At 38.0% G+C, this 26,943-nt stretch overlaps 1 protein-coding gene across 1 annotated transcript in view; it reads left to right on the top strand.

Moving 5' to 3' along the window:
* CREBRF (CREB3 regulatory factor) overlaps positions 1-25,787 on the top strand; it is a 61,871-nt gene extending 36,084 nt beyond the window's left edge. Inside the window, exons 5-9 of the mRNA XM_082836399.1 lie at positions 1,937-2,131; positions 3,787-3,976; positions 5,191-5,264; positions 13,299-13,421; positions 20,173-25,787. Coding sequence (XP_082692525.1) covers positions 1,937-2,131; positions 3,787-3,976; positions 5,191-5,264; positions 13,299-13,421; positions 20,173-20,288 — 698 coding nt within the window. The 3' untranslated portion in view covers positions 20,289-25,787. The remainder of the gene's footprint in view (positions 1-1,936; positions 2,132-3,786; positions 3,977-5,190; positions 5,265-13,298; positions 13,422-20,172) is intronic.
* The last annotated feature ends 1,156 nt before the right edge of the window (positions 25,788-26,943 follow it).

Below are 26,943 nucleotides of genomic sequence, written 5' to 3'. Positions count from 1 at the left end.
TAGGATACCTTCCCAGAAATGCACACAGCTTTCTGTCTGGGGATGTTTCAGATGCATAAATATTAGACGGAAGACATTAAAAATAATTGTATAGTGTCTAAGTACCGTTAATTAATGGTACTTTTTAACATTTCTGTGCCTGTATTTCTTTTTTTTTAATTGAAATATAGTTGATTTACATAATGTTGTGTTAGTTTCTGGTGTACAGCAAAGTGATTCAGTTATACATATATATATTCTTTTTCATTATAGGTGATTACAAGATATTGTATATAGTTCCTTGTGCTATACTGTAGGAACTTGCTGTTTATCTATTTTATATATAGTAGTTTGTATCTGCTAATCCCAAACTCCTAATTTATCCCTCCCACCACGTTCCCCTTTGGTAAGCATAGGTTTGTTTTCTATGTCTGTGAGTCTGTTTCTATTTTATAAATAACTTCATTTGTATCATATTTTAGACTCCACATATAAGTGATATCATATGATACTTATTTTTCTTTCTCTGTCTGACTTCACTTAATACGATAATCTCTAGGTCCATCCATGTTGCTGCAAATGGCATTATTTCATTCTTTTTTATGGCTGAGTAGTATTCTGGTGTGTGTGTGTGTGTGTGTGTGTATGTATGTGTGTGTGTGTGTATATATATACATATATATATATATATACACACCACATCTTCTTTATCCATTCATCTGTCTGTGGACATTTAGGTTGCTTCCAAGTCTTGTCTGTTGTAAATAGTGCTGCTATGAACATTGGGGTGCATGTGTATTTTTGAGTTAGAGTTTTCTCCGGGTATATGCCCAGGAGTGGGATTGCTGGATCCTATGACAACTCTATATTTAGTTTTTTGTTTGTTTGTTTGTTTTTTTTTTTTTTTTTTTTGCGGTACGCGGGCCTCTCACTGTTGTGGCCTCTCCCGTTGCGGAGCACAGGCTCCGGACGCACAGGCTCAGCGGCCATGGCTCACGGGCCCAGCCACTCTGCGGCATGTGGGATCTTCCTGGACCGGGGCACGAACCCGTGTCCCCTGCATCGGCAGGCGGACTCTCAACCACTGCGCCACCAGGGAAGCCCCTATATTTAGTTTTTTAAGGAACCTCCATACTGTTCTCCATAGTGGCTGCACCAATTTACATTCCTACCAACAGTGTAGGAGGGTTCCCTTTTCTCCACACCCTCTCCAGTATTTATTGTTTGTGGACTTTTTAATGATGGCCATTCTGACTGGTATGAGGTGATACCTCATTGTGGTTTTGATTTGCACTTCTCTGATAATTAGCGATATTGAGCATCTTTTCACGTGCCTGTTGGCTATCTGCATGTCTTCTTTGGAGAAATGTCTATTTAGGTCTTCTGCCCTTTCTGTTTTTTTTTTTTTTTTTTGGCGGTACGCGGGCCCCTCACTGCTGTGGCCTCTCCCGTTGCGGAGCACAGGCTCCAGACGCGCAGGCTCAGCGGCCATGGCCCACAGGCCCAGCCGCTCCACAGCATGTGGGATCCTCCCGGACCGTGGCACGAACCCGTGTCCCCTGCATCGGCAGGCCGACCCTCAACCACTGCACCACCAGGGAAGCCCCTCTGCCCATTTTTTGATTGGGTTGTTTGTTTTCCTGTGGCTGTATTTCATTCTCTCAATCTCATGTGAAGATACAAAAAGAAAGTGTCATATACTAACCAAAGAGAAACCTAAGGAAGGTAAACAGTGTAGTTATCTCTGTTTATTAGTCTCTAAATATTTTGAATTAGAGATTTCTATATTAAAAGTTATTTTATAGATTTGGTTTATTATCTTTGACATGTTAATACTGTTTTTTGATGAAAGGAAATGTGTCAGATGGTAAATAGAGGAGATCTTTTTGTTTGTCCTGATTGGTTTATTGAAATGTACGGAACTTAAAATCGGGGCGGGGGGCTTTCTTTTTTTAAGGCTATGAAAATGATTCTGTGGAAGATTTGAAGGAGATGACTTCAATTACCTCTCGGAAGAGAGGTAAAAGAAGGTACTTCTGGGAGTATAGTGAACAACTCACACCATCACAGCAAGAGAGGATGCTAAGGCCATCTGAATGGAACAGAGATACCTTGCCAAGTAACATGTATCAGAAAAATGGCTTACATCATGGTAAGAGGGGATTGTGATCATGTATGTTCCCTCCCTCCCTCCCTTCCTTTCTCTTGTTATTGAAATATAGGTGATGTGCAATATTATATCAGTTTCAGGTGTATTACATTGTGATCTGACATTTGCATGCACCATGATCACCATGATAAGTCTTGGTGTAACCATCAGTCCTGGATATTTCATGTCACTTTTAAATAGAGATAGTAAACCATAATGGTTAATCATTATACATTATATGTAGGTATTCAACCCTTCCTAGCAAATTGGAGAGTCTAGAACAGTAGAGCTGCTGTATTTGCTGTGACTGCTCTTCATTCACAAATAGCTTTTATCAGTATTGAGAGCCATCACCTAAACAGGGAGGAAAGCTTGTGTAAAAATGATTTGTAGTCACTTCTTGTTCTATATATCCTACCCAGGAAATGACCCAAGAGCCTGCTGATTCCTGACCTGTCACAGTTGCCATAAGCAAGAAGGGTTGGGGAAGAAGAGAATGGGCTCTAGCATCTCTGTCTTTCATTTTTGTCCAATCTCCAGGCCTAAATATAAACAGGGAGATTGGAATCAAAACGGTGGTGGAGAGAAAAGAGGAGGGAAAGGAAAGAAAGGAAGAACAATTGCGGAGAAAAGGAATGGAGCAGGAAGAATTGAATAGTAAGAGTCAGGAGAGGCTTATAATCTTAGGTAGGCCAGATTTTGATCTGTGAACCCAGGAGGATGTAATTGAGTAGAATTTCTTCTGCACAGATGTTTTTACCTTAATCCAAAGTCTGTACTGAGAAGGTGAGGGGCTCTAGTAGGCTTGGAGCTCAGTAAACAGTTTAGTAGTTGCTCATGCTACAGATATAAGTTGCTAAGCATTTTTGACACAGAAGTTGTATCAGAAGTATATTTGTGCCTCATTTTCCCTTTCCACTGGCACCCAGGTCTGTACTCTATTATCTTTCAGTGAATAAAGGCCTAGTTTTTGACTTCAGATTAATTTTCTACCAGAAGTGAAAAGATGGGTCCAAAAAATAGGTCCAGGTAGCATGTAGTGAGTACTAGGAAAGTTGTTCAGGGTATTGTAGTTCAGAGGACAGAGCCATTCCTCTTGCCTGCAGTGGTAGGGAAAGTCTTCTTGAGTCTTCTGTAATGTTATTTATCAAACTAACTGAAGACGTGGTTTCTGAAAAGGCAATCCTTATTTGTTGGACTTTTGGGTCCAACACAGGAATATATATGTCTGACAAATTTTCAGTCATAGCAGCATAAATGTCTTGGTTTGGGTAAAATTTCCAAATTCGTTGCTGACCATATACTGTACCCTAGCCCTGATTTTTGTGTGCAGGTGAACTTGGACTCCAGTCCTGAGGTTTGAGATGCTTATTACTTCCATACAGATAATTAAGAATCCATCATACCAGGGCTAGAAACCTTAAGGTGGAGAAGGTTTGGGAAAAGGCTGGAGTTGTGCTCTATTACCCCCATTTCTTGCCATCACAAAGTGGGAAGGAGAGGAGGCCAGCCCTTCTAGCGTAGGTTGTTCACATGCTGAGACCTCTGAAAAAAGAAAAGGGGGGAGGGGAGAGATGGATTTTTACATATGGCTATATAAAATGTATCTCTTGTTAAATAAAATGATCTCACTTAAACTTCTTTTAAACCATCTATAGGAAAATATGCAGTAAAGAAGTCACGGAGAACGGATGTGGAAGACCTGACTCCAAATCCTAAAAAACTACTCCAGATAGGCAATGAACTACGGAAACTGAATAAGGTGATTAGTGATCTGACTCCAGTCAGTGAGCTTCCCTTAACAGCCCGGCCAAGGTCAAGGAAGGAAAAAAATAAGCTGGCTTCCAGGTAAATGGTAATGTTTACTCATGTGATTGAAGTCTAGGAGGTGAGGTTAGACTTCAGTGAGCTTTCATAGAGGAGATGGCCCTCGGCCCTTTTTTCAGAAATATACTTTTATAAATACTACAATGAGAGTATTATAATTTTTCCCTTGAAAGTAAATGATGGTATTTATGCTTCATGGAAGAAGTTTTTAAAGGGGAGGGGTGAATGAACTCAAGTGCCTTATAGTATAAAAAGGAAAAATTTTATCATAGCTCTTTATTTTTTGTTTGTTTTGCAGTAAGTCACGTTTTTTTATTGAGGTATAATTTACTTGATAAATTCTTCACTTTCAGTGTATCCTTCTGTGAGTTTTGACAAACATATCCAATTATGTAACCACAACCACAGTCAAGATATTGAACATTTTTATCACCTTAAAATATTTCCTTATGCCTCTTTGTAAAAGTGAACTCCCTCTCTCACCCCTAACTCCTCACAACCACCGATCTGTTTTCTGTTCCTACAGTTGCGCCTTTTCCAGAATATAGATGGAATCGTATTATATGCAGCCTTTTGAGTCTGGCTTTGATATCGCACAGGACGAATTTGAGATTCATAATGTTGTTGTGTGGAGGAGTATTGATAGTAGTAGTCCTTTGAAGTGATACACTGCAGTGTATCTGTTCACCGGTTGAGGGATAGTTGAGTGGTTTCTAATTTTGTGCAATTATGAATAAAGTCACCATAAACATTCATCTGCAGTTGTTTATGTGAACATAAGTTTGCATTTCTCTTGGGTAAATTCCCAGGAGTGTGTGTTTAACTGTATAAGAAACTGCCAGAGTAGCTATTTCCAAGGTAATGAAGTAAATTAAAACAATATTTACTGTTTTCCGAAGTAGTTGTATGTACTGTTTTACATCCCCTCCAGCAACATACGAGGGTTACACTTATTCACATCTTCTACACCACTTGGTATTGTCAGTGTTTGTTTGTTTATTTTGGCATACTAGCCATAGCTTTATTTTTGAATCTATGCTGAAACTTTAAAAAATCAGTTTGGATAAATGATGATATTGTATGTTTTGGGGTGATGATTGAGGCCCTCGATACAAACATCAGTAGGCAGCGATTTTTGGTTGCTATTAGAAAATGTCTGACAGCAGCAAAAAGAAGTATATTCTGAATGTTCCTTTTAAAAAAAAAGTGAACTAAATTGCTCCTTCCTTCCACAGGGCTTGTCGGTTAAAGAAAAAAGCGCAGTATGAAGCTAATAAAGTGAAATTATGGGGCCTCAACACAGAATATGGTAAACCTACACTTTTAACAATTTGATTAACTTCCTTTTACCTTGCTGACCACTCTCTTTTTCTTTGGTTTTGTTATTTGCTTTCCCTGTATTCTGCCCAGCTTTAGGCCAGCCTCTTTTTTGTTCATCCATTCAGTAAGCTATATACTCACTCTTACTCATTCACGTCCTTCTTAGTATGTCCGTCTGTGGCGCGCCAAGCCAAATCTCACCTCTATCCTAAAGAGCTCAATCTTGTGACCATGGGTAATCTCTGACTTCCATTTTACAGTTGTGTGCTGGGTTAGCCAATTTTATTAACTAATGTATACTTTAACCTTTGAGTGGATAGTTTAGAAACATGTTTTACAAATGTGATTGTTCATTAGAATCATTGGTGTGTACACATTAAACTGTAGATTTCTAGGCTTCTCCCCAGATACTCTGAACTGTAATCTATGCAAGTAGAACCCAGGAGTCCATATTTTTAACATTACCCCAGATTACCCTTTTTTTTTTTTAATTTAATTCATTTATTTTTGGCTACGTTTTGGGTCTTCATTGCTGCGCACGGGCTTTCTCTAGTTGCAGCGAGTGGGGGCCACTCTTTGCTGCAGTGTGTGGGCTTCTCATTGCGGTGGCTTCTTTTGTTGTGGAGCACAGGCTCTAGGTACGTGGGCTTCAGTAGTTGTAGCATGCAGGCACAGTAGTTGTGGCTCGCGAGCTCTAGCGCTCAGGCTCAGTAGTTGTGACGCATGGGGTTAGATGCTCCGCGGCATGTGGGATCTTCCCAGACCAGGGCTCGAACCTGTGTCCCCTGCATTGGCAGGCGGATTCTTAACCACTGCGCCACCAGGGAAGCCCCTACCCCAGATTACTCTTATGCAACCATCCTAGTACATATTTGGGAACCGTTGGTTTAGATCAGTGCTTCCCAATCTTTCACATCATGGCACATGCAGAAAACTATCATCCCTAAGGCATCCTGGAGTATAACAGAGTAGGCTGCTGATGGGAGGAGGCCCTTTTGGGCTGAGATGATCATTATCTCATACACCTGGAACCCTTCTACAACGAACTAGTGGGTTGGAAAGCTCTGCTTTTGATCTTCTGTAATAAGAACCACCCCTTCTTTTCCCCTTGCTCTGTTACTCTTCCTTAAGCCTGGTAGCATAAGAGCTCATATGTTCCTTTGCCTCTAAAATTGTCCTCTTCACTGTGTTGCTCTTGGGCTAAATTGTATCTGAAAGTGGAACAGTGGCTAAATGATCGATTATTATTTGTTTCCAGAGGTTTTCTTAAGTCCAGCATGATGTCTGGCACATAAGTGCTCAATAAATGTTGTGGAGTTTTTTCTTAATCCTTTATCTTGGTTATCTTGTTTCCATTTGTGAGGACAGAAAGAGGATTTCCAACTGTGATGTTTACAACTTGTGAAAGGAACTGATCGTTTTATTTATTAATGACCACACAGGAATTCTAATCAAGGTAAATGAATTAGGTAAAACAATAGTTGGTTTGTTGGAATGGAGATCTTCCCATTTTCCTATTATTCGTTCTTGCTTATTGAAGCATTTTGACCTTGAGCTCTGTGAGTATATATATGATTGCAATGTCATGGACATTCATACTTCATTTTAGAACCCAGCTGACTCACACTGCAGGGAAGTGTGGTGAGCTCCTGGGAGCCTTCTGGTCTCTTTTTCTCTGGACACATGTAGGCATATATCTGTGTGTTACTCAGTTAATAAATTTATCCATAATGATGTACATCTGTGTGGCCATATGTTTTTGCATTTGTATATATGTACATGCATGCCCACGCACACATGCTTTCTGTCTGTGATGTAAATATATTCTGGGGTGTGGAACAATTGGGGAATTGGTAAGGGCCAGGAATATGTGTATTTCTGAATGTGTTGTTCTATCTCATTGAGTTTTTGATGGCCTTAAATGTTTCTTGTTTCCAAAGCTAGCTTAAAGCCTCTAGATATTTTCATGTAGGAAAGGCCTGTCTTTATTTTTTATTTATTTATTTTTTAACATCTTTATTGGAGTATAATTGATTCACAATGATGTGTCAGTTTCTGCTTTACAACAAAGTGAATCAGCTATACACATACACACATCCCCATATCTCCTTCTCCCTTTTGCGTCTCCCTCCCACCCTCCCTATCCCACTCCTCTAGGTGGTCACAAAGTACCTAGCTGATCTCCCTGTGCTATGTGGCTGCTTCCCACTAGCTAGCTATTTTACATTTGAAGGCCTGTCTTTAAAAGGTAGCATTTTCTTCTCATTAGTCAGCATGGAGGAAAAGGATCTTCTCATTCATTTATTTCTCGTCCACTTCTGTCTTACTAGCTTCTCTCCTCCAGTCTGGGGAAGAGCAGCTTCGACTATTGGTTTAGAAGACATCTCAGAAGCAATGAGATACTCCTGTGTAGTTTGCCACATGTAGTCTGAAAGTTCTTCCCGGAGTTTCTGATACATCTCTCAAGGGAATGGTGCCCTTGATTCCTCTAAATATCTGGGAGTCACTCTGTTACTGCTTTGTGGAACACTTTTATCCGTTACTTATCTTTTTTTTTTTTTGCGGTACGCGGGTCTCTCACTGCTGTGGCCTCCCCCGTTGCGGAGCACAGGCTCCAGACGCGCAGGCTCAGCGGCCATGGCTCATGGGCCCAGCTGCTCTGCTGCATGTGGGATCTTCCCGAACTGGAGCATGAACTCGTGTCCCCTGCATCGGCAGGCGGACTCTCAACCACTGTGCCACCAGGGAAGCCCTGTTACCTATCTGTTGACCCAATGGTTTCTAGAATTTGTGATTTACAAATCGGTGACATCGGAAAAAGATTTTGGGACTTGGGAACCATAGTGTTGCCAGCTTTATATTTTGCCATGTGAAGCCATTAAAAGGAACATCATCTACAATTACTGTCATTTCATACAAGGTAGAATATTTTAGCATTAGAAAATTGAGACAGGCATAATTTCAGAGTAAAGTTAGCTTTATGAAAAAATGTACTCTGTTGTCCTTATCCTTTTAAATTTGTCATCAACTAGCACCGTTCCAAGGACTAGCTTCAGGGCCCAGGACTGTCCTACTCATCCCGTCCTATCCTGCCGAACCTCCTCCTCCTATTGATTCCTTCTACCAAAGCTCGCAAGAAGCTGCTCCGTGAGTCAAATGTAGATTTGTTGACTCAGAATGAAAAGTAAAGCGACTAAGAGGATTGGACGTTCATCCTGATTGACATATTTTATCCCTAAGCAAGCTACATGAGAAAATTAAAACTGGAAGATTCTTGGATGAACATGGAATCAAAACAGGAGGGATCTGTTAGAGATTTAAGGTTTGGCCTCACTTTCTGAGCCAGATGCCTCCGCTTCCTCACCCAGAAGTTTTTGATGTTGTTAGAACCCTTCACCTCTGCCCTCCCTCCCCCCAGGGCCTGGCATGGACACTGCCCAGGTTGAGAAGAGCTGTTCTGCTCTGTTTCAATTTTGATTTTACAGTGGGTTTTTTTTTTTTTTCTTTCTTTCTTTTTAAAAGTGACCTGGGGCTTCCCTGGTGGCACAGTGGTTGAGAGTCCGCCTGCCGATGCAGGGGACACGGGTTCGTGTCCCGGTCCGGGAGGATCCCACATGCCGCGGAGCGGCTGGGCCCGTGAGCCATGGCCGCTGGGCCTGCGCGTCCGGAGCCTGTGCTCCGCAACAGGAGAGGCCACAGCAGGGAGAGGCCCGCGTACCGCAAAAAAAAAAAAAAAAAAAGTGACCTGATTTACTTTACCTGTTGAAGATGAGGGAACCTCATTTGCTTCTCATAAGTCCAGCCTGCATGTAAATGTCGTTATATTTGAGTAAATGGTGTTCTCTCTCAGTTATTCGAGAAGAAGCATAAATTTCTTGTTTCATATGGTTTAGGGAGTCAGCTGTGCTTTCCTTGTTTACTGACACGTTTTATATATATTGTTCCTGCATGTAGTTTTAAACTGCCTCCCCACCCCCCCACCCCCAGTTATTTCTGACTTCTCGCTTCAATATTAGTCTAGATTGGTCTCTTCTAAGTATTACAAGGTTAGGAATAACACATCATTGATTTCAAAGCAGTGTCTGAAGTAGTAGAGATTTATTTCAGACCATAGGAATCCTGTGTGTTGAAATTGGTGATGTGTTCCCCCCTGCAACTTTATTGAGGTATAATTGAAGTACAATAACTCTACATATTTAAAGAGTATTATTTGGTTCGTTTGGACATATGTATATACATGTGAAATCAATCAAGATAATGAACACTTTGATCACCTCCAAAAGTTTCATAGTGCCCCTTTGTAAGCTAACCCTCCCTCCATTCCTATCCCTTAGTAGCCCCGATCTGCTTTCTGTCACTGTAGATTAGTTCACATTTTCAGAATTTTATATTAATGGAATCCTACCATACATTCTCTTTTTTTGCCTGGCTCCTTTCACTCTGAATAATTATTTTAAAATTTCTCGGGCTTCCCTGGTGGCGCAGTGGTTGAGAGTCCGCCTGCCGATGCAGGGGACACGGGTTCGTGCCCTGGTCCGGGAGGATCCCACATGCCGCGGAGCGGCTGGGCCCGCGAGCCATGGCCGCTGAGCCTGTGCGTCCGGAGCCTCTGCTCCGCAATGGGAGAGGCCACAACAGTGAGAGGCCCGTGTAACGCAAAAAAAAAAAAAATTTCTCCATGTCATCTATATCAATAGTTAAATCCTTTTCATTGCTGAGTAGTATTCCATTGTGTTAGATATATTACAGTTTCTTTATCCATTCACCTATTGATGGATACTTGGGTTGTTTGCTTTTGCTGTAACAGAGCTGCTGTGAATATTTCCGTACAAGTGTTTGGGTGGACATATATTTTAATCTCTCTTGGTTAAATACCTACGAGTAGCTGTATAGGAAACCGCCAAACTGTTTTCCAAGTAGCTGTACCATTTTACATTCTCAAAAACAGTGTATGAGGGTTCTAGTTGGTCCATATCGTTGCCAACGCTTGGCACGGTCAGTCTTCTTTTAACCAACCTAATGGGTGGTATGTGGCAGTATCTCGTTGTGGTCTTAATTTGTATTGCTTTGATTAATGATGTTCAACATCTTTACTGTACTTACTGGCTATTCATATACTTTGTGTGTATATGTGAAGTATCTATTAAAATAGTTTGCCATTTAAAAATTTTGTCTTCTAAAAGTTCTTTATTCTAGATACAGGCTCTTTGTCTGATATATGTATTGAAAATATTTTATACTAGTCTTTGAATTTCCTTTTTGTTTTCTCACTGACATCTTCCAAAGAGCAAAAATGTTCAATTTTGATGAAGTCCAATTTGTCAGTCTTTCCTTTTATATTTTACATTTTTTGTGTGTTCTAATTAGAAACTTTGCCGACTCCAAAAATTGTATTTTCTTGTATATTTTCTCCTAGGATTTATGTAGTTTTAGGTTTTACAGTTAAGTTTATGAGATCTTTTTCAGGTTAATTCTTATGTATGGTGTAGGCTAAGAGTTGATTTTCTTTCCCCATATGAATATCCAGTTGATCAAGCACCAGTCATTGAAAGAACTTTCCTTTCCCCATTTAATTGTTTTTGCACCTTTATCAGATCAGTTGATCCTATATGTATGGGTCTACTTCTGGACTCTGTATTCTGTTCCATTGATCTATTTGACTATCTTTATGTGAATATATAGTGTCTTACTGTAGATAGTAGATTGTGAAAGTCAGGCAGTGTTAGTCCTTGTTAGTCTTCTAATTTTGTTCTTTCAAAGTTGTTTTGGCTATTCTAGGTCCTTTGCATGACCATATAAATTTTGGAATCAGTTTATCACTTTTTACAAAAAAAGTTTCTTGAAATTTTGATTGGAATTGCTTTAAATCTGTAGATCAATTTGGAGAGAATTATCATCTTAACAAAATGGAGGCTTCCTATCCATGAACTTGGTTTCTCTTTCCATCTAGTTAGGTCTTCTTTAATTTCTCTCTGACTTGTTTTATAGTTTTCAATGTAGAGTGCTTGACCATCTTTTGTTAGATTTATTCCTAAGTATTTTATGTTTTTTGGTGCTGTTGTAAATGGACTCATTTTTGAAATTTCAAATTCTTTCTTGGTAGTATATAAAATGAATTTTTGTGTATTACTCTTATACCTTATTTTCTTGCTAAATTTATTAGTTCCAGTAGTAGATATTCCAGTAGATGCCCTGGAATTTTCTATTTAAGCAGTCATCATCTGCAAATAGAAATGGCTTTATTTATTCCCTTCTGATCTTTATGCCTTTTAACTCTTTTTCTTGCCTTGTTGCAATGTCTGAGACATTTGAATAGAAGTGGTGACTGCCTTGTTTGCAGGGGAAACTTTGACCTTTAAGTTGATATTGGCTGTAGGTTTTTTTGTAGATGAGATGCTCTCTATTATTTTGAGTAAGTTTCCTTCTTTTCCTAGTTTCATTTATCATGAATAGATACTGAATACTGTCATTTTCTTTCCTTTTTTTTTTTTTTTTTGCATTTATTGGAACAATCGCATTGTTTTCCTTTATTCTGGTAATGTATCACATATTCCCCTGTTAATATGGTGAATTATATTAACTAACTTTTTATTAAACCAACCTTGCATTCTTGGAATAAACTCTATTTGGTTATGATGTATTTTCCTTTTTATATTAGAGTCTATTGAAAATATTTTGTAAGATTCTATTCTGATATTTTAAGTTGGATTCTGTTGTTAATATTTTGTCAAGGATTTTTATATCTATATTCAAGAGGGTTATTAGTCTGTGATTTTCTTTTTTTGTAATATCTTTGTCAGGTTTTGGTATTTGAGGATACTGGGCTTAGAGAATGAATTCAGCCATGATCTTTCTTCCTTTTTTTTTGAAAGTTCGATGAAATTAATTTTATTTCTTCATTGTGCATTTGATAGAATTTTCCATTAAAGCCCTCTGCATTTTCTTTGGGGAATACTTTTTGATGAATTCAATTCCTTTATTAGAAATGAGCTGTTCAGATTTTCCATTTCTTCTTGTGAAGTGGCATTTTCAATAAATTTGTCCATTTCATCCAAGTTTTTGAATTTGTTAGCATAGCATTTTCTTATTATCCTTTTAATGGCTGTATTCTGAAGTGATAACCCGTTTTCCATTCTAGGTAGAGGTGATCAAGCCGTCTAGCTGGAGATGGGGATGAGGGTGGGAGTGGGTATCAATTTTGTTGATATTTTCAAAGAACCAGCTTTTGGCTTTGTTAACTTTCTCTGTTGTGTGTTTGTGTTCTGTTTTATTGATTTCTGCTCTTATATTTATTATTTCCCTCCTTATTTACTTTTGGTTAACTTTGCTCTTTTTTTTTTTTAAAGCTTCTTAAGGTGGGGAAATTTGTTGTTGTTTTTTTAATTTATTTATTTTATTTTTGGCTGCGTTGGGTCTTTGTTGCTGTGCGCGGGCTTTCTCTAGTTGCCGTGGGGGGGGCTACACTTCGTTGCGGTGCGCAGGCTTTTCATTGCGGTGGCTTCTCTTGTTGTGGAGCGCGGGCTCTAGGCACGCAGGCTCTAGAGCGCAGGCTCAGTAGTTGTGGCGCACGGGCTTAGTTGCTCCGCGGCATGTGGGATCTTCTCGGAACAGGGCTCGAACCCGTGTCCCCTGCATTGGCAGGAGGATTCTTAACCACTGAGGCACTGGGGAAGCCTGGGAAATTTGTTTTTAAAGCTTTGTCTTTGAAGGGCTTTGTTCGATTTATTTAATAAACATTTACTAAGACCCTATGAGTCAATATACCAGGCACTGTCATAGCTGTGAAGACAAGTAGGGCAAATTGCTTACAGGATAGTGGACATTGATACATGTCTACAATCTGTTATCAAAAGTGGCATATCGTTTGATTATTAGTCTCTTTGGATAAGAAAGCTTACAACCATCACTGCTTAATGTTTTCTTATATGTTCTTCATTTTTAATTGAGTATCTGTTATTACATAATTAAAAGTAAATTCTTCCATGTTAATGACATGCTCCAACTGTCCTGTTCTGTCTTACAGATAATTTATTGTTTGTAATCAACTCCATCAAGCAAGAGATTGTAAACCGAGTACAGAATCCAAGAGAGGAGAGAGGACCCAACATGGGACAGAAGCTTGAAATCCTCATTAAAGATACTCTTGGTAAGAAGAACACTGGATAAACTAATAACCATTAATAACGTATAGTGTAAGGTATATGATTCAAGGGAATATTCAAAATTCTTTTAAGGAAAAACTCAAGTGGTCTCATTGTAGTTACCTCCCTTTATGAGAAGATTTGTTTTTTGAGAGTTAGCATTCATAAACATGTTCTGCTGGTTACCACGATTGATTGATTGATTGATTGATAGACAAGAAGTGATTTATTAGGACGCTTACTAGGCTTACAAGTGGGCAGGTGAGCGTTGTGCTGCCCCACAATTTATTATTTAGACTTCGTCACTGAACTGTTTTAACACTTAGGAAAGATAAACTTCTAGCAACTTTAACCTTCTGTGGGGAAAATAAAGATCCCTGACCTTGTCAAGCCTGCAGTATATACTTCAATAGAGGTTCTTACCTATTTGTTTTACTCTTTCACAGGATTCTAACAGACTTGATTATCTGGTTTTCCATCCCTGAACAGTTTATACCACATGGGGAGGAACAGAGAGGCAGGCATCCAGAAGTCAGGCAGAGTGATACTGACAGGGAGGGTAGAGGTAGCTAATGTAGACAAAGACATGCAAACCCTAGAGGCCCCAGGAGCTTGGCTGCCATAGGAGCAAATCACCCTATGATCAGTAGCATCCCAAGGGCATTCCAGCATAACACAAGCCATGAAGACCCTGAAGCATCATAAAATTGTTTCAGCTATATTATATGTTCTTTGTTTAACAGGTTTTATTCTAGGACTGTCTCTTAAAAACTGGTTCTTACATAGTTGTTGTGTAGAGTAGTAAATTTCACTTACCTGAGAATTTTCTTCCCCAGGATGCTGACTGTATATTGAATCACGTCACTTAAAAGAATTACAGCTTACTTTTCAATCATTAATTAGTTATTTACCTGAATTTTAGAGTGCCAAACACTATAATTAAAAAAAATTTTTTAATTGTAAATATCTTAGAATTTGTTAAGACAATTTTTCTGACTTCCAGTTATTATAAATTCATTCATTCCACAAAATTTTTTCAATGCCTACTATGTTGCCAGGTGTTGGGGGATCCACAGGGGTTAAGTAGAGACTTGGTTGCTACTCTTCTTAGATGCTTGTAGTCTAAAAATGGAAGGCAAGGAATAGAAAACCAAAAATAATAATAATAACATTGTGGTAACTGCTATGAAGAAATCAAGATGCTTAGATGCAGTGGAGTGAGCAAGAATATTTTATTTCCACTTATACAGAAATGCTTCTGTATACCAAATCTGCTACCCAAATCATTGCATTTTCTTTAATTGAAAATAAATACACATTTAATGCTTCCATGCACTTAGTAAGTTTCTTATGGTTTTTGAAATGTCATTAATTTCTCTTGTCAGCGTTGTGTTCATACTGAACGTAAAATATACTAGTGTTTCTGTAGGGCAATTTGGAATCATTAGTAAAATTAGCAAGGCATATAGATTTTAACCCAACGATTTCATGAAATTTGACAACTTTCATGTTTAAAGGCCAAAGGAGAAGATCTAAAAGAGAGATTAAGAGATGAGAAAAAAGAATTCCTTAGTCTAGGAAGGGATAAACAGCTAACATTTATATAGTACTTATTATGATCCAGGATCTGTCTACTCAGATTTAGTGATTTACTTCCACAGTTCTGTGAAGAAGGTATTATTATCCTGGTTTTACAGATGAGGAATTGGAAGCCCAACAAGGTATTAAGTAACTGGCCACAAGTCCTACAGCCAACAAGTGGCAGGACTAGGAGCTAGAAGTAAGTGCTCCTAGTTGCAAGTGCTTGCACTGTACCCATGGATCATCACTTGGCCCTGTCATCTGACACTCATCTCTAGATAGTTTCTGAACTGTATAGTTCCCAAGTGGCCCACTAATTGCCTCATCCAGTAGACTTACTTGAGAATTTATTTTTCTTGACATTCTGTGTAACATTTGATTCTTTTGAGCATTTATCTTCATTCTTAAAACATTTTCTTTATCTTAAGATACTTAAGGTTCTGCATGCCTTGTTTCCTATCTTTTTACACACAAAATGCTAGTGGTTTCTCTGTGGCTCTAGCAATACCCACTGGTCATGTGTAGAAATTAAGATACGTTTCCAAAAAACAAAAGCTCATTTAGCATAATGGTTAAAATCAGAGTATTTGAAATCAGTTCTAGATTCAAGTCCTGGCCCTGCCACTTACTACCTGAGGACCCTAGGGAAGTAACTTCACTTCCCTCAACCTAATTTTATTCATCTATAATGTAAAGTGTGGACAGTTGTGTGGATTAAATGGAAAGAGTGCATGTAAAGCACTTAGCATACTGCTGAACACAAATTCTCAATACTTAGTAAGTATTAGTTGTTGATGTTACCATATTACATCCTAAACATTTTTTAATTAATTAATTAATTTATTTATTTTTGGCTGTGTTGGGTCTTCGTTTCTGTGCGAGGGCTCTCTCTAGTTGTGGCAAACGGGAGCCACTCTTCATCGCGGTGCACGGGCCTCTCACTATCACGGCCTCTCTTGTTGCAGAGCACAGGCTCCAGACACGCAGGCTCAGTAGTTGTGGTGCACGGGCCTAGTTGCTCCGCGGCATGTGGGATCTTCCCAGACCAGGGCTCGAACCCGTGTTCCCTGCATTGGCAGGCAGACTCTCAACCACCGTGCCACCAGGAAAGCCCACATCGTAAACATTTGAATTTTTTTCCTTAAAAGAATTTTATTTCTACATTGTCTTCCTGTGTTAGGTAGAGAGAGAAATTTAATGTTATAAGAAAAAATTCTTCCTGCCTTTTTATTTTTTAACTTAAAGGTCTTATATATTGATAAGTTTGTGTTTTCCCTTTGTACCTGATTGTCAGTTTTACCAGATACAATCCTTGACTTACATTTTCCTGCCTTGAGTATTTTAAATATGTTTCTCCATTTTTATTCTGGAATAAAGTGTTGCTGTTGCAAAGCTAATAATTGCCTAATTTTTTTCCCTTATGCCGTTTGCTATTGTTGCCCAGATGTCAACAGGATTTTTTCCTTTTTCTTTAAATCCTAGTAATTTTACTAGACCATGTCTTGGAGTTGGTCATTTTAGGTTGATATTCTCATATACACTCTGTGCTCTTTCAGTAAGTAGCTTCAGATCTTTTAAATTTTATTTATTTATTTATTTTTAAAATTTCTTTATTTAATTGATTTATTTTTGGCTGCGTTGGATCTTTGCTGCTGTGCGCTGGCTTTCTCTAGTTGCAGTGGGCGGGGGCTACTCTTTGTTGCGGTGTGCGGGCTTCTCATTGCGGTGGCTTCTCTTGTTGCAGAGCACAGGCTCTAGGCGCCTGGGCTTCAGGAGTTGTGGCTTGCGGGCTCTGGAGTGCAGGCTCAGTAGTTGTGGCGCACAGGCTTAGTTGGTCCGCGGCATGTGGAATCTTCCCGGACTGGAGCTCGAACCCGTGTCCCCTGCATTGGCAGGCAGATTCTTAACCACTGTGCCACCAGGGAAGCCCATATGTTTTTAATATTTGATTTGTTCCCTTGCTTTGGTTTTCTTCTTTGGGGACTCTTACTATTTGTGGGTTGGATCTTCTTTGCCTGTCTTCAGTATTTTCTGAAGTATATTCACTTCTCAAATTTAAAAAAAAAATCTCTTAATTTCTTATTTTAAAATTCTTCCCCTTTTCACTGCTGTTTCTCTTAAATGTGTTATCTGTTGTGTTTATTTGCGGCTCTTATATCCTTTTAGATTTGTTTTAATTTCAGGAGTTCATGTTTTCATTTTTTTCTCTTTTTTTTGAGGTGTGATTGACATAACATTATATTAACTTCAGGTGTATAATGTACTGATTTGATACTGGTATATATTGCAAAATGATCACCACAGTAAGTCCAGTTAGCATCCGTCAATATACATAGTTACAAAATATTTTTTTCTTGTGCTGAGACCTTTTAAGATCCTCTCTCCTACCTACTTTCAAATATGCAGTATGGTACTATTAACTACAGTCACCATGCTATACGTTACATCCCCCTCATTATGGATTATAGTCTTTATCATCAAGAAGCACACATCTTTTGTCTTGTTTACAGCTTTTTCCCTGAATTCAATCTTGTCTGATCTTACAGTCATGAATGTAGCTTTCTTATTATTTATCTTTGCTTGGTAGCCTTCCCTTTTATTTTCAGTCTTTCTGAATTACTTTATATGATACACATCTCTTTTTAAAAGATCTTAATTAGATTAAAATTTACATTTAATTTCAATTTGCATACCATAAAATTCACTTCTAGATTTTTATATATAACTTGTAGTTTGATTTTCTTTATTAGTCAGTCTAGGAGTTTTTCTTTAATGGATGAGTTTAGCTCATTTTTATTTTATTATTTTTTTTGGCTGCTTTGGGTCTTCATTGCTGTGTGCAGGCTTTCTCCATTTGCGGTGGCTTCTCTTGCTGCAGAGCACGGGCTCTAGGCTCACGGGCTTCAGTAGTTATGGTGCACAGGCTCAGTAGTTGTGGCTTGCAGGCTCTAGAGTTCAGGCTCAGTAGTTGTGGTGCACAGGCTCTAGGGCACGTGGGCTTCAGTAGTTGTGGCTCGTGGGCTTGGTAGGTGTGGCTGGCGGGCTCTAGAGCGCAGGCTCAGTAGTTGTGGTGCACGGGCTTAGCTGCTCTGCGGCATGTGGGATCTTCCGGGACTAGGGATTGAATCCGTGTCCCCCGCACTGGCAGGCAGATTCTTTTTTTTTTTTTTTTTAAATGTATTTATTTATTTATTTTTGGCTGTGCTGGGTCTTCGTTGCTGCGCATGGGCTTTCTCTAGTTGCAGTGAGTGGGGGCTAATCTTCGTTGCCGTGTGCGTGCTTCTCATTGTGGTGACTTCTTTTGCTGCGGAGCACAGGCTGTAGGCTCATGGGCTTCAGTAGTTATGGCTTGTGGGCTCTGGAGTACAGGCTCAGTAGTTGTGGTGCACAGGCTTAGTTGCTCCGCAGCATGTGGGATCTTCCCAGACCAGGGCTTGAACCCATGTCCCCTGCATTGTCAGGCGGATTCTCAACCACTGCGCCACCAGGGAAGCCCGGCAGGTGGCTTTTTAACCACCGTGCCACCAGGGAAGTCCCAGCTCATTTTTATTTATTGATGTATGTTTGGTTTTATTTCTGTTATCAAAAGAGCTGTTAGGGCCTTCCCTGGTGGTGCAGTGGTTGAGAGTCTGCCTGCCGATGCAGGGGACACGGGTTCGTGCCCCGGTCCGGGAAGATCTCACATGCTGCGGAGCAGCTAGGCCTGTGAGCCATGGCCGCTGAGCCTGCGCGTCTGGAGCCTGTGCTCCGCAATGGGAGAGGCCCTCGTACCGCAAGGAAAAAAAAAAAAAAAAAGCTGTTAAGATTTGTTCATATGGCTTTCTTGCCTTTTTATGTCCTTCACTCTATGATCCATTATTATTATAGTTTCATTTTGTATGTGTCCTCTGATTATTTTCAAGCTCTACATTTTTGTCTTGCAGGTTCACTTTTTAGCTAATAACATGTATACTTAATTTTTTTCTCAACTTTTCATTTAAGATATCAATCCTACAAGAAAAGTAGAAAGAAACAGTCCAGTGAACACCTGCCTGTCATTCCGCTAGATTGACCAGCTGTTAATATTTTGCTGCATTTGCTTTATTTCTGCCTCTGTGTACATTTTTTCCCTATATATTTGAAGGTAACTTATAAACATATGATTCTTCATCCATAACTACTACTTCAGCATGTATTTCTCAAGAACAAGGACACTTTCTTACTTAGACACAATACTGCTATAACTTACGTTGATGTGACATCTATATGGAGTCCATATTTAAATTTCCCCAGTTGTCTCAGTAATGTCCTTTATAACCTTTTTGTTTGTTTTTGATCCATTTAAGGATCATGAGTTGCATTTAGTTGTGTCTTTTTTTTTTGTCTCCTTTAATCTAGATCAGTCTCCCAGGCTTTTTTCTTCCATAAAAAATCCAGGTAGTTGATCTTGTAAAATGTCCCAATATATGAATTCATCTGTTTGCCCATGATTAGTTACAGTTAAATTTTCTTGGCAAGGATTCATTGTAGCTTATATATCCTTCTCATTATGTCAATCAAGAAACAGTATCAGTTTGTCCCATTATTGGTCAGGCTGATTTTGATCACATGGTTAAGGTGGTGTCAATTCTCTGTTTTTTACAGTATCTTTTGACTTCTTATGAGCAATTACTGCATAGTACTTTTCTGCTTCCATCTCCTTTAATTGCTCAGCTTTGTATTACATTTAAAACACGTACACCTTTGTTACGTAAAATCAATATATCAAATATCTTTCACCTCAGCTATAGAGGATGAGGAAGACGAAAAAATCAACATACCTGCAGTGTCTCCCACCTTTCCTTCTTCTCTTCCAAGTTTGCTTATTTATCCACTTTTCTTTAAAATGAAGAAAAAGGAACGTAAAATTGATCGTCATTATAAAAATGAATGAAAACATCCTTCAGGTATATATTTTCAGTCACGTGGGTGAAGCCCATCTATGAGATGTAGTGAGGTTGGAGCAGTTGGTGGTTTGATCCTTCTAATCTTGTAGTCTCTAATTATGGTGGGTAGAATTATTTTCTGGGCTGCAGTAGCAAACGGCAGAACACTCATCTGGGACCAGTGTCTAGCTGAGAGTCACCCCTGACCCTCAGATTTTCCTACTCCTCACCTTCATATGTGTCTAAGTGTGCCTATTATTCTTTTCTTCAGGTCTCCCAGTTGCTGGGCAAACCTCAGAATTTGTTAACCAAGTGTTAGAGAAGACTGCGGAAGGCAATCCCACCGGAGGCCTTGTAGGACTAAGGATACCAACATCAAAAGTGTAATCAGCCTCATTGGACCACTGGTCAGAAATGTCTGTGTTTGTCATGTTATTCATTGTAAATTTTCATTCTGTTTTGCATGTCAGTTTAGCATTATGTAAACATTTACAATTAGGTTACATTGTTTTAAGAACTAAGTAGCATAAGTGAAGCATGATCCAAAATACTTGATTATTACATTTTCAGAGCATAAACCGTTGGTTAAAACTGCTACTGGCATCAGAATTGAAACTCATACATTTAAGTAGATGTTTAGATACAGATTACAAAATCTGTTAAAGCAAAACATTTTGGAAGAGTGAAGATAATAGTAAATGCCAAATATTGTGGCAGGTTTATGCTCTGAACCACAAAAAAATTGAGGAAGCATTTTTTTAAACAGTCAGTTTAGATTGTTTTTAGAATTATTGCTTTTTATTCTAATTTTCCACAACCATTAATCTCACTTGTACATGGCACAACCCAGCACTCATGCCCATGTGCCATATTAGATGTTCATTTTCCGAGCTCAATATGGTATATATAAATATATATATAAATATATATATAATGTCTGTGCAAGTAAGAAAAAAAAGCATATTCTTTGTGCCTTGTATTTTGGGGAAACTATAAAACTGGTAATATTTTGTATGATGAAAACCCTAATGAGGAAAAACAAGATATATAGATGGAAAAATTATGGGGTTTAAATGTTTTTTTGTTCCAACTCTTTTTCAAATTTTTTGAATGTATATAGGACTATGTTGAAATGTAGATATATGCCACAGAGTCTGTGTATTGTATAAAAAACAAAACAAAAAAACAAACAAAAAAAAGATGGCTCTAGAAAACTCATATTTCGGTACTTGACCGGAAGAAGACAAATACTTGCACATTATTGCGATTGTTTTATTTTTTGTACCAAAGACAAATGCAACTGATATGGCATACTGCCAGTCTAAGTAAAGTTTTGCACAGCTTACATGATACTGTATGAATGTATGAAAAAAAAGGAGAAAAAAAAGAAAAACGAAAAGGTCAGGGTTAGGGATCTTACTGAACTGTGAATTTTATTTCTGTTTGGGTCCAATTATCTACAGAAGGAGCATCCACACATACAGATATTATTTTGCTGTTCCTCTAGTTCGCTTCCATAGTAGATAAGTTGGTGGCCATTTAGGTGTCTATAAGTCTTTTTATTTCTGCACTTATTGTAGGAAATTTTAATATATTTCATTTTAGTAAGCTATTGGTAAAATAGTTTTTGACCTTGAAAATTAAAAAGTTTATTTAGCTTATTGTAGTATACTTCCACCAAACAACCAAAATACAGATTATTTTTATTGTATTATGTATATATATATGTAAAGACAGAAAAAAGCTAAAAATATCTAATTCTTTAGTTGCCACTTTTCCAATTGATGTATTATTGTGCATGTAATATTTTCAAAGATCAACACAAGCTTAAAACAAAAACAAAAAGATTTATAGATTTTTATATTTTTGTACAGGTATTTTCAAACTAGCTTCTTCAAACTTAACATGTGACTTATTCTTCTTCTATAGTTTCTAGAACTGAGAAATATTAACACATTTAGTTTTTAGGTGCTCTTTTTTGTTCACATAAAACAGCTTCATTAGTCAGTGTTTTAACTATGTTAAAGCTTTACCTCTTGATGAGAAATTTCTTATGTCAAGGCAACGTTATAAACCTTCCCTACAGATCTTTCCGTCCTGTCTCTCTTACTGTTTTATTTTCAAATCTTGTGTTTTGAACTCTGAAAACTGGTAGCTTAAAAATTATACCTTAAAAAAAAATCCTATTTAGCCAGAAAAAAAAAAAACCAAAAATTTCCGACCTAGCTGCCGGGAAAGTATCTATTTCTCCAACTATTTCTCCATTACCCCTTGGAGAATTTATTTTTAATTATATTTTGTCTATACAGTGTGTTTCCTTTTCTGTTATTTTCTCCCTCCCCACCACGGTTTCCCATTTGTAAGTGATAGCGCATGAAGCTATAGCTTATAAAGGTTTGCTTGATTCTAAAACACACAGTAACAAGTGAGCAATGTTGCTTTCATGCTTCTTTGACATTATGAAAAAGAAACTCCAAGAAGGATTGTCTTAACACCTTAGCTGAACTGTGATGCACAAGATTACCCTGTGTGCTTGGTGGAAATGTACCTGGTTAGTGCATTCACACTAAACAGATAAGCTTAGATCTAATGGTTTAATAGAATGTAAGTTTATTGTTTTAAAGTTTTTCATTTTTAGGTGGGAGAAGGCAAAGCACAGGTTTGTAACTTGGAGGTATATGAAGTTTTGACAGAATGTGTCTGGGAAATTGAAACATGTTCCAAAATATGGCAGTTTTGCAATCAGGTGAAAATCACTTCATGATAGAGATTCAGCTGATGAGGTTTATAAAATTGCCCCTTTCTAGCTGCTCTGTTAGGAATTCTGGTTTTTTATACCTTTTTCTTGTCTGCAAACCAGAATTTGATTTTTTGGTCTTGCATTTCAAAAAAAGACTTTGAATCTGTTTAGTAGATTCCATATCCTTGCATTTCAGTGTTTTATATGTACTACTTAAGTTAAATAGGTAAAAGCTTTTAAATAGTTGAGCTTTTTAATGTTGACACTTTATTTTGTACCTATTTATATATGTATGTATATCTTAGAAAAGCACTTTGTTAAAAAAAAATTGCATTTTATATGATTCCTGCCATTTGCTGCTAAATCTGGGCTGGTCAGAATGCTGCAGCGATACTTGATCTAAATAAAAACCTGGCAGTAAAATGTAGAGTGAAAGTTAAATCCTCTTGCTGTTTTAACTTTATCATAAAGATGACATAGGCAAGCTGTGCAGCTTTACATTTTAACCAGGGGACTCTGTGGCATTTAAAACCGTCTAGAAATGGTTGTACTTTAATGCCAGTAATAATCTGCTTCCTCTATTGTCATTAAAATGTATACGTTTAGTGTATCACACAAACAAATCTTATAAGGGTAACGTAAAAACCCCAACAATTGTACGTGTTCTGTTTTTGAAAATTGTGGCATGTATTTTTGGGTGAAGATCATTAGAGAAGAGCTCTCTAAAGGTTTTCTGTGTTCATACATGGTATACAGATAGCTCATAATGAAGTCCAGAATTTTACTTTAAGTGAAGGCATTGTGAATTCACCTCAAATAAACCCATTGTTCCCAAAGCGATTATAAACTTTGACTCTAGTACTACTATGATTTAAAAAAACAAAAAACGTTCTTCCTCTTTTCAGATACACTGGATTCTTTATAGAGTTTGTCTCCATATGAAAGCATGCTGTCCAGTTGTTCTTGTTAAGATCTTGTCTGAGTTTTGAATTGGGTGCCACACTTTTTCAGTCAATATGATTGCTTGTTCTACTGTACCATGTACGATTCTTGTCCTCTCCTATATCCTTCATGACAGATTATGATGTGGCTTTATATTGTGCCTTACTTGTACATTTAAAACAAAACATCTCCATTCCCTTTCACTTCCTAAATCTTTCACTTTGACCTTTTTGGTAAGAGAATCAGAGCTATTATAAAAACATCATGAAGGATTTCAGATGGGTATGGTTTCAAATTCCCTCTCTTTATTGTTATTTTATATTTGTATGAAAGACCAGTTTTGAATGGTCTTTGAATATGAGGGGGAGAGATTAGCAGTAATTTCACTACATCCCTTTTTCCTAACTTTCATGAATTTGTCATACATCTTCTTTCTGATGCTTGACTTCATTTGCTCCTTAGCAGTAGTCTGCATTTAAAGAAAGGTATGCTCAGTTCATCAGCTTGAAATTGACTATTTTCATTTTTCCAGAATTTTTTAGGAGAAGAGTACTCGTTTTGTTTGTTTTATAAAACAGATGACAAGTCTCTTTAAAAGAAACAGAAGTACAGTACTTTTGAAATACAATGCTGTTAGTTTGGATTTCTTTTTTTATATATAATATTCATACAGTTATCTGATGTTTGCCTTCATTAATAAAGCTGTTAGTTTATTCACCAAAATGTCAAGAATGGATGTGCTTTTCTTTATTCCATACATTTCTAAATATTTTAGCTGCTAAGAGTTAGTTAACTTTCTAAGAAACGAAATCAAGTTGCCTTCAGCAGGAATTAACAAAAACTTATGTTCCCTTTCTTTATATAGTCTTCCTAAAATTCTGTTCAAGTATTTTCTAGTTAATTATGTAACAGAATGTTAGCATCTCTCCAAATCTTGAAACTTGAATTTTGAGAACGCATTGAATTATGCTTTCAGTGTTAAAGTTTCAAATTATCCTTCTAGTGAAGTCTATTGTGGAATACCATTTCCCATGGAACTAAGGCCATTTCCACAACTTTGCACAGAACTGCAGTCTTGTTCTTCCCTCGGATCATGACAAATAAGCCTCACACAGTGCCGTAATACTTGTGGATTCTTTTGTAATCTTTGTAATCTTAATAAGGGCATTATGAGAAGATGACTCCATGTTTTTTTAATATTTCAAACACATTGGGATGTAACCATGAATGTCAACTGTAGGAATGGTTGTTTCGTTTTAAGGAATAAGCATGTTGGGGGAAGATGATGAAAATGTACTACTGACAGTTTTACACTTCCATAGACAAGTGGGATTATGTGTTGAAGCATAATCCTCGTGCTTAGTAAACTGACTGAAATTGTAGAAATTACACCTAGGAACTGAATTATGCCAAATTGCCATTTTCCTTTAGAAAAGAGAGATTTGGGGGTAGTGGTGAGGGAATAGAACCTTAAAACTACTTCCAAATAGTATTTTGGAATTGATGACTTGGTGACTAGTGAGGAACATCAAAGTTGGGTATTTCAATGTGCCAAGTTCGGGTGAACTAAGTTTGCCTCTTTCATAACAATGTAAACACAATGGTGTAGTTAATTAAATTATGGGTGGATGTGAGCGGGACTGATTACTGTGTCTTGCCCTTCGCCCTTTGTTTTTTTCAGAACCAAATAACAGAAATGTATATGTGTGTACTGTATCTGCCTTTTCACCACATTTTTATGACACTGTATTCCACTGCCTGCTTTTTTTTTTTTTTTTAACCTTCTTTCCCTAGGATTTGTCCTATAACTTAGCATTTGTGGTTAACAGTGATACTAGGGCTGACTGCACATAAGACGTCACAAGAGAAGAGCGGAAGGGCAAGAATTCAAAGTGTTTGTTCATACAATGTGGCGACCTCTTTTGCATAGTTGCGTAGGATCCTGTTTGTAATGCTATCATAAATATTCTGTAGTTTTGTTCCCCACTCCCCTAACTGTAGCTATGAAACTTTTTATTGGATTCAGTCTTGTCTATTGTCTAGAAAGAATTTTATCTCGTTGACGCATGAGCTGTTTAAAAATTATTCTATTAAATGTTGGTTAATAGTTGTGCAGTTTTTCTTTTCAGAAGAAAAGGCAATTCAAACATTGCCTTTGTTTTCTGTCACTTTCCAACCCCTCAGCACTTCTAGTCAGATACAGATTCATCAGTGTATGCAACATCCTTTGTAATTTAAAATAAAAAAAGATGAAAAGAAAAGGTTTTGAATTGTTTGCCTCATGCTTTCGTCCTTCCTTTTTCTGTTGCTTTTCTGTTGCTTTCCAAGGTGATCATCCACCCTTCAGAATAACCCACTGCAACAAAATTCCAAACTAGAGACAGCAGTGAACTCTTGATCGCGCTGCCCCTCTCTTGGTGTAGTGTGCGAACAGCTAACTTTTTTTTTTTTTAACATTTTGGGCTGCTTTTTCAATACTTTAGTTAAATTTAGCTATTACGTAGAATTATTCATTGACAAAAACATTTACATTCTTTATAGTTTAGAGCATAGTTTAGTTTATCCTTATTTCTCCTCCTTGATTCTTTGGCCAAGCGATTTCTCTGAGGGAAAGAAGGTATTTTGAGTCTCTCCTGACTTAAGCCTTTGTATGTGTTTGTGTGTTTCATAATTCTAAGTAGGTCCCCAAGCTAGGCTGGGCATATACATAGAACTGTTAAATCAGGGGACCCGAGTAAACACCACTGTAGCAGTGCGTTCCTTCGGCCAACAAACATTTGTTTAGCACTTTCTCTGCCAAGACTTGTGCTGCGTACTGGCCAGAAGGAGACTAAAGAGACCGCCACTAACGTTTAGTCTGCTGAGGGAGGCCACGTGTGAACAGGGCCACAAAACAACACAAGAGCTGTTAAACACACAAAGGGTTCTAGGTACGTTACCGCAGAGGTATTTGCAAGGACACTGGTACCACATCAAGTGGGGTATGTTAAGAGAATTGACAGGCTGTGTGCATGACATCCCTGGTCCCTTGAAGAAGCCCTTTTTGCTTCATTTGAGTGACACTGAGGCTGTCAGGAAGCAAAGTGGGCCTAGCCTCTCATGGACTGGTTCTGCTTCAGGACTTGACCTCACAGGAGCCTCTGTCAGAGTCTGGGCACTTTAAGGAGCTGGGTGAGCCAGCCCTTCCAGTACAGCTCTTAGGAAACCAACCCTTCTGTTAGGTAGCACCCAGTGAGATGGGCTGTTCAATTGTCTCTCGTTGCCCACATTGATTTCGGAACCAGGAGAGCACCTTAGAGAGAAAAACATTAGTTGGGAAATACTTTAATATCCCAGCTGAAAGGTTCAGAATAGGAAGAA

The sequence above is a fragment of the Leucopleurus acutus genome (genome assembly GCF_964270905.1).
Source record: "Leucopleurus acutus genome assembly, chromosome: 3".
In the NCBI taxonomy this organism is placed as follows: Eukaryota; Metazoa; Chordata; class Mammalia; order Artiodactyla; family Delphinidae; genus Leucopleurus; species Leucopleurus acutus.
This window is presented reverse-complemented; position numbering and strand designations above follow the sequence as displayed.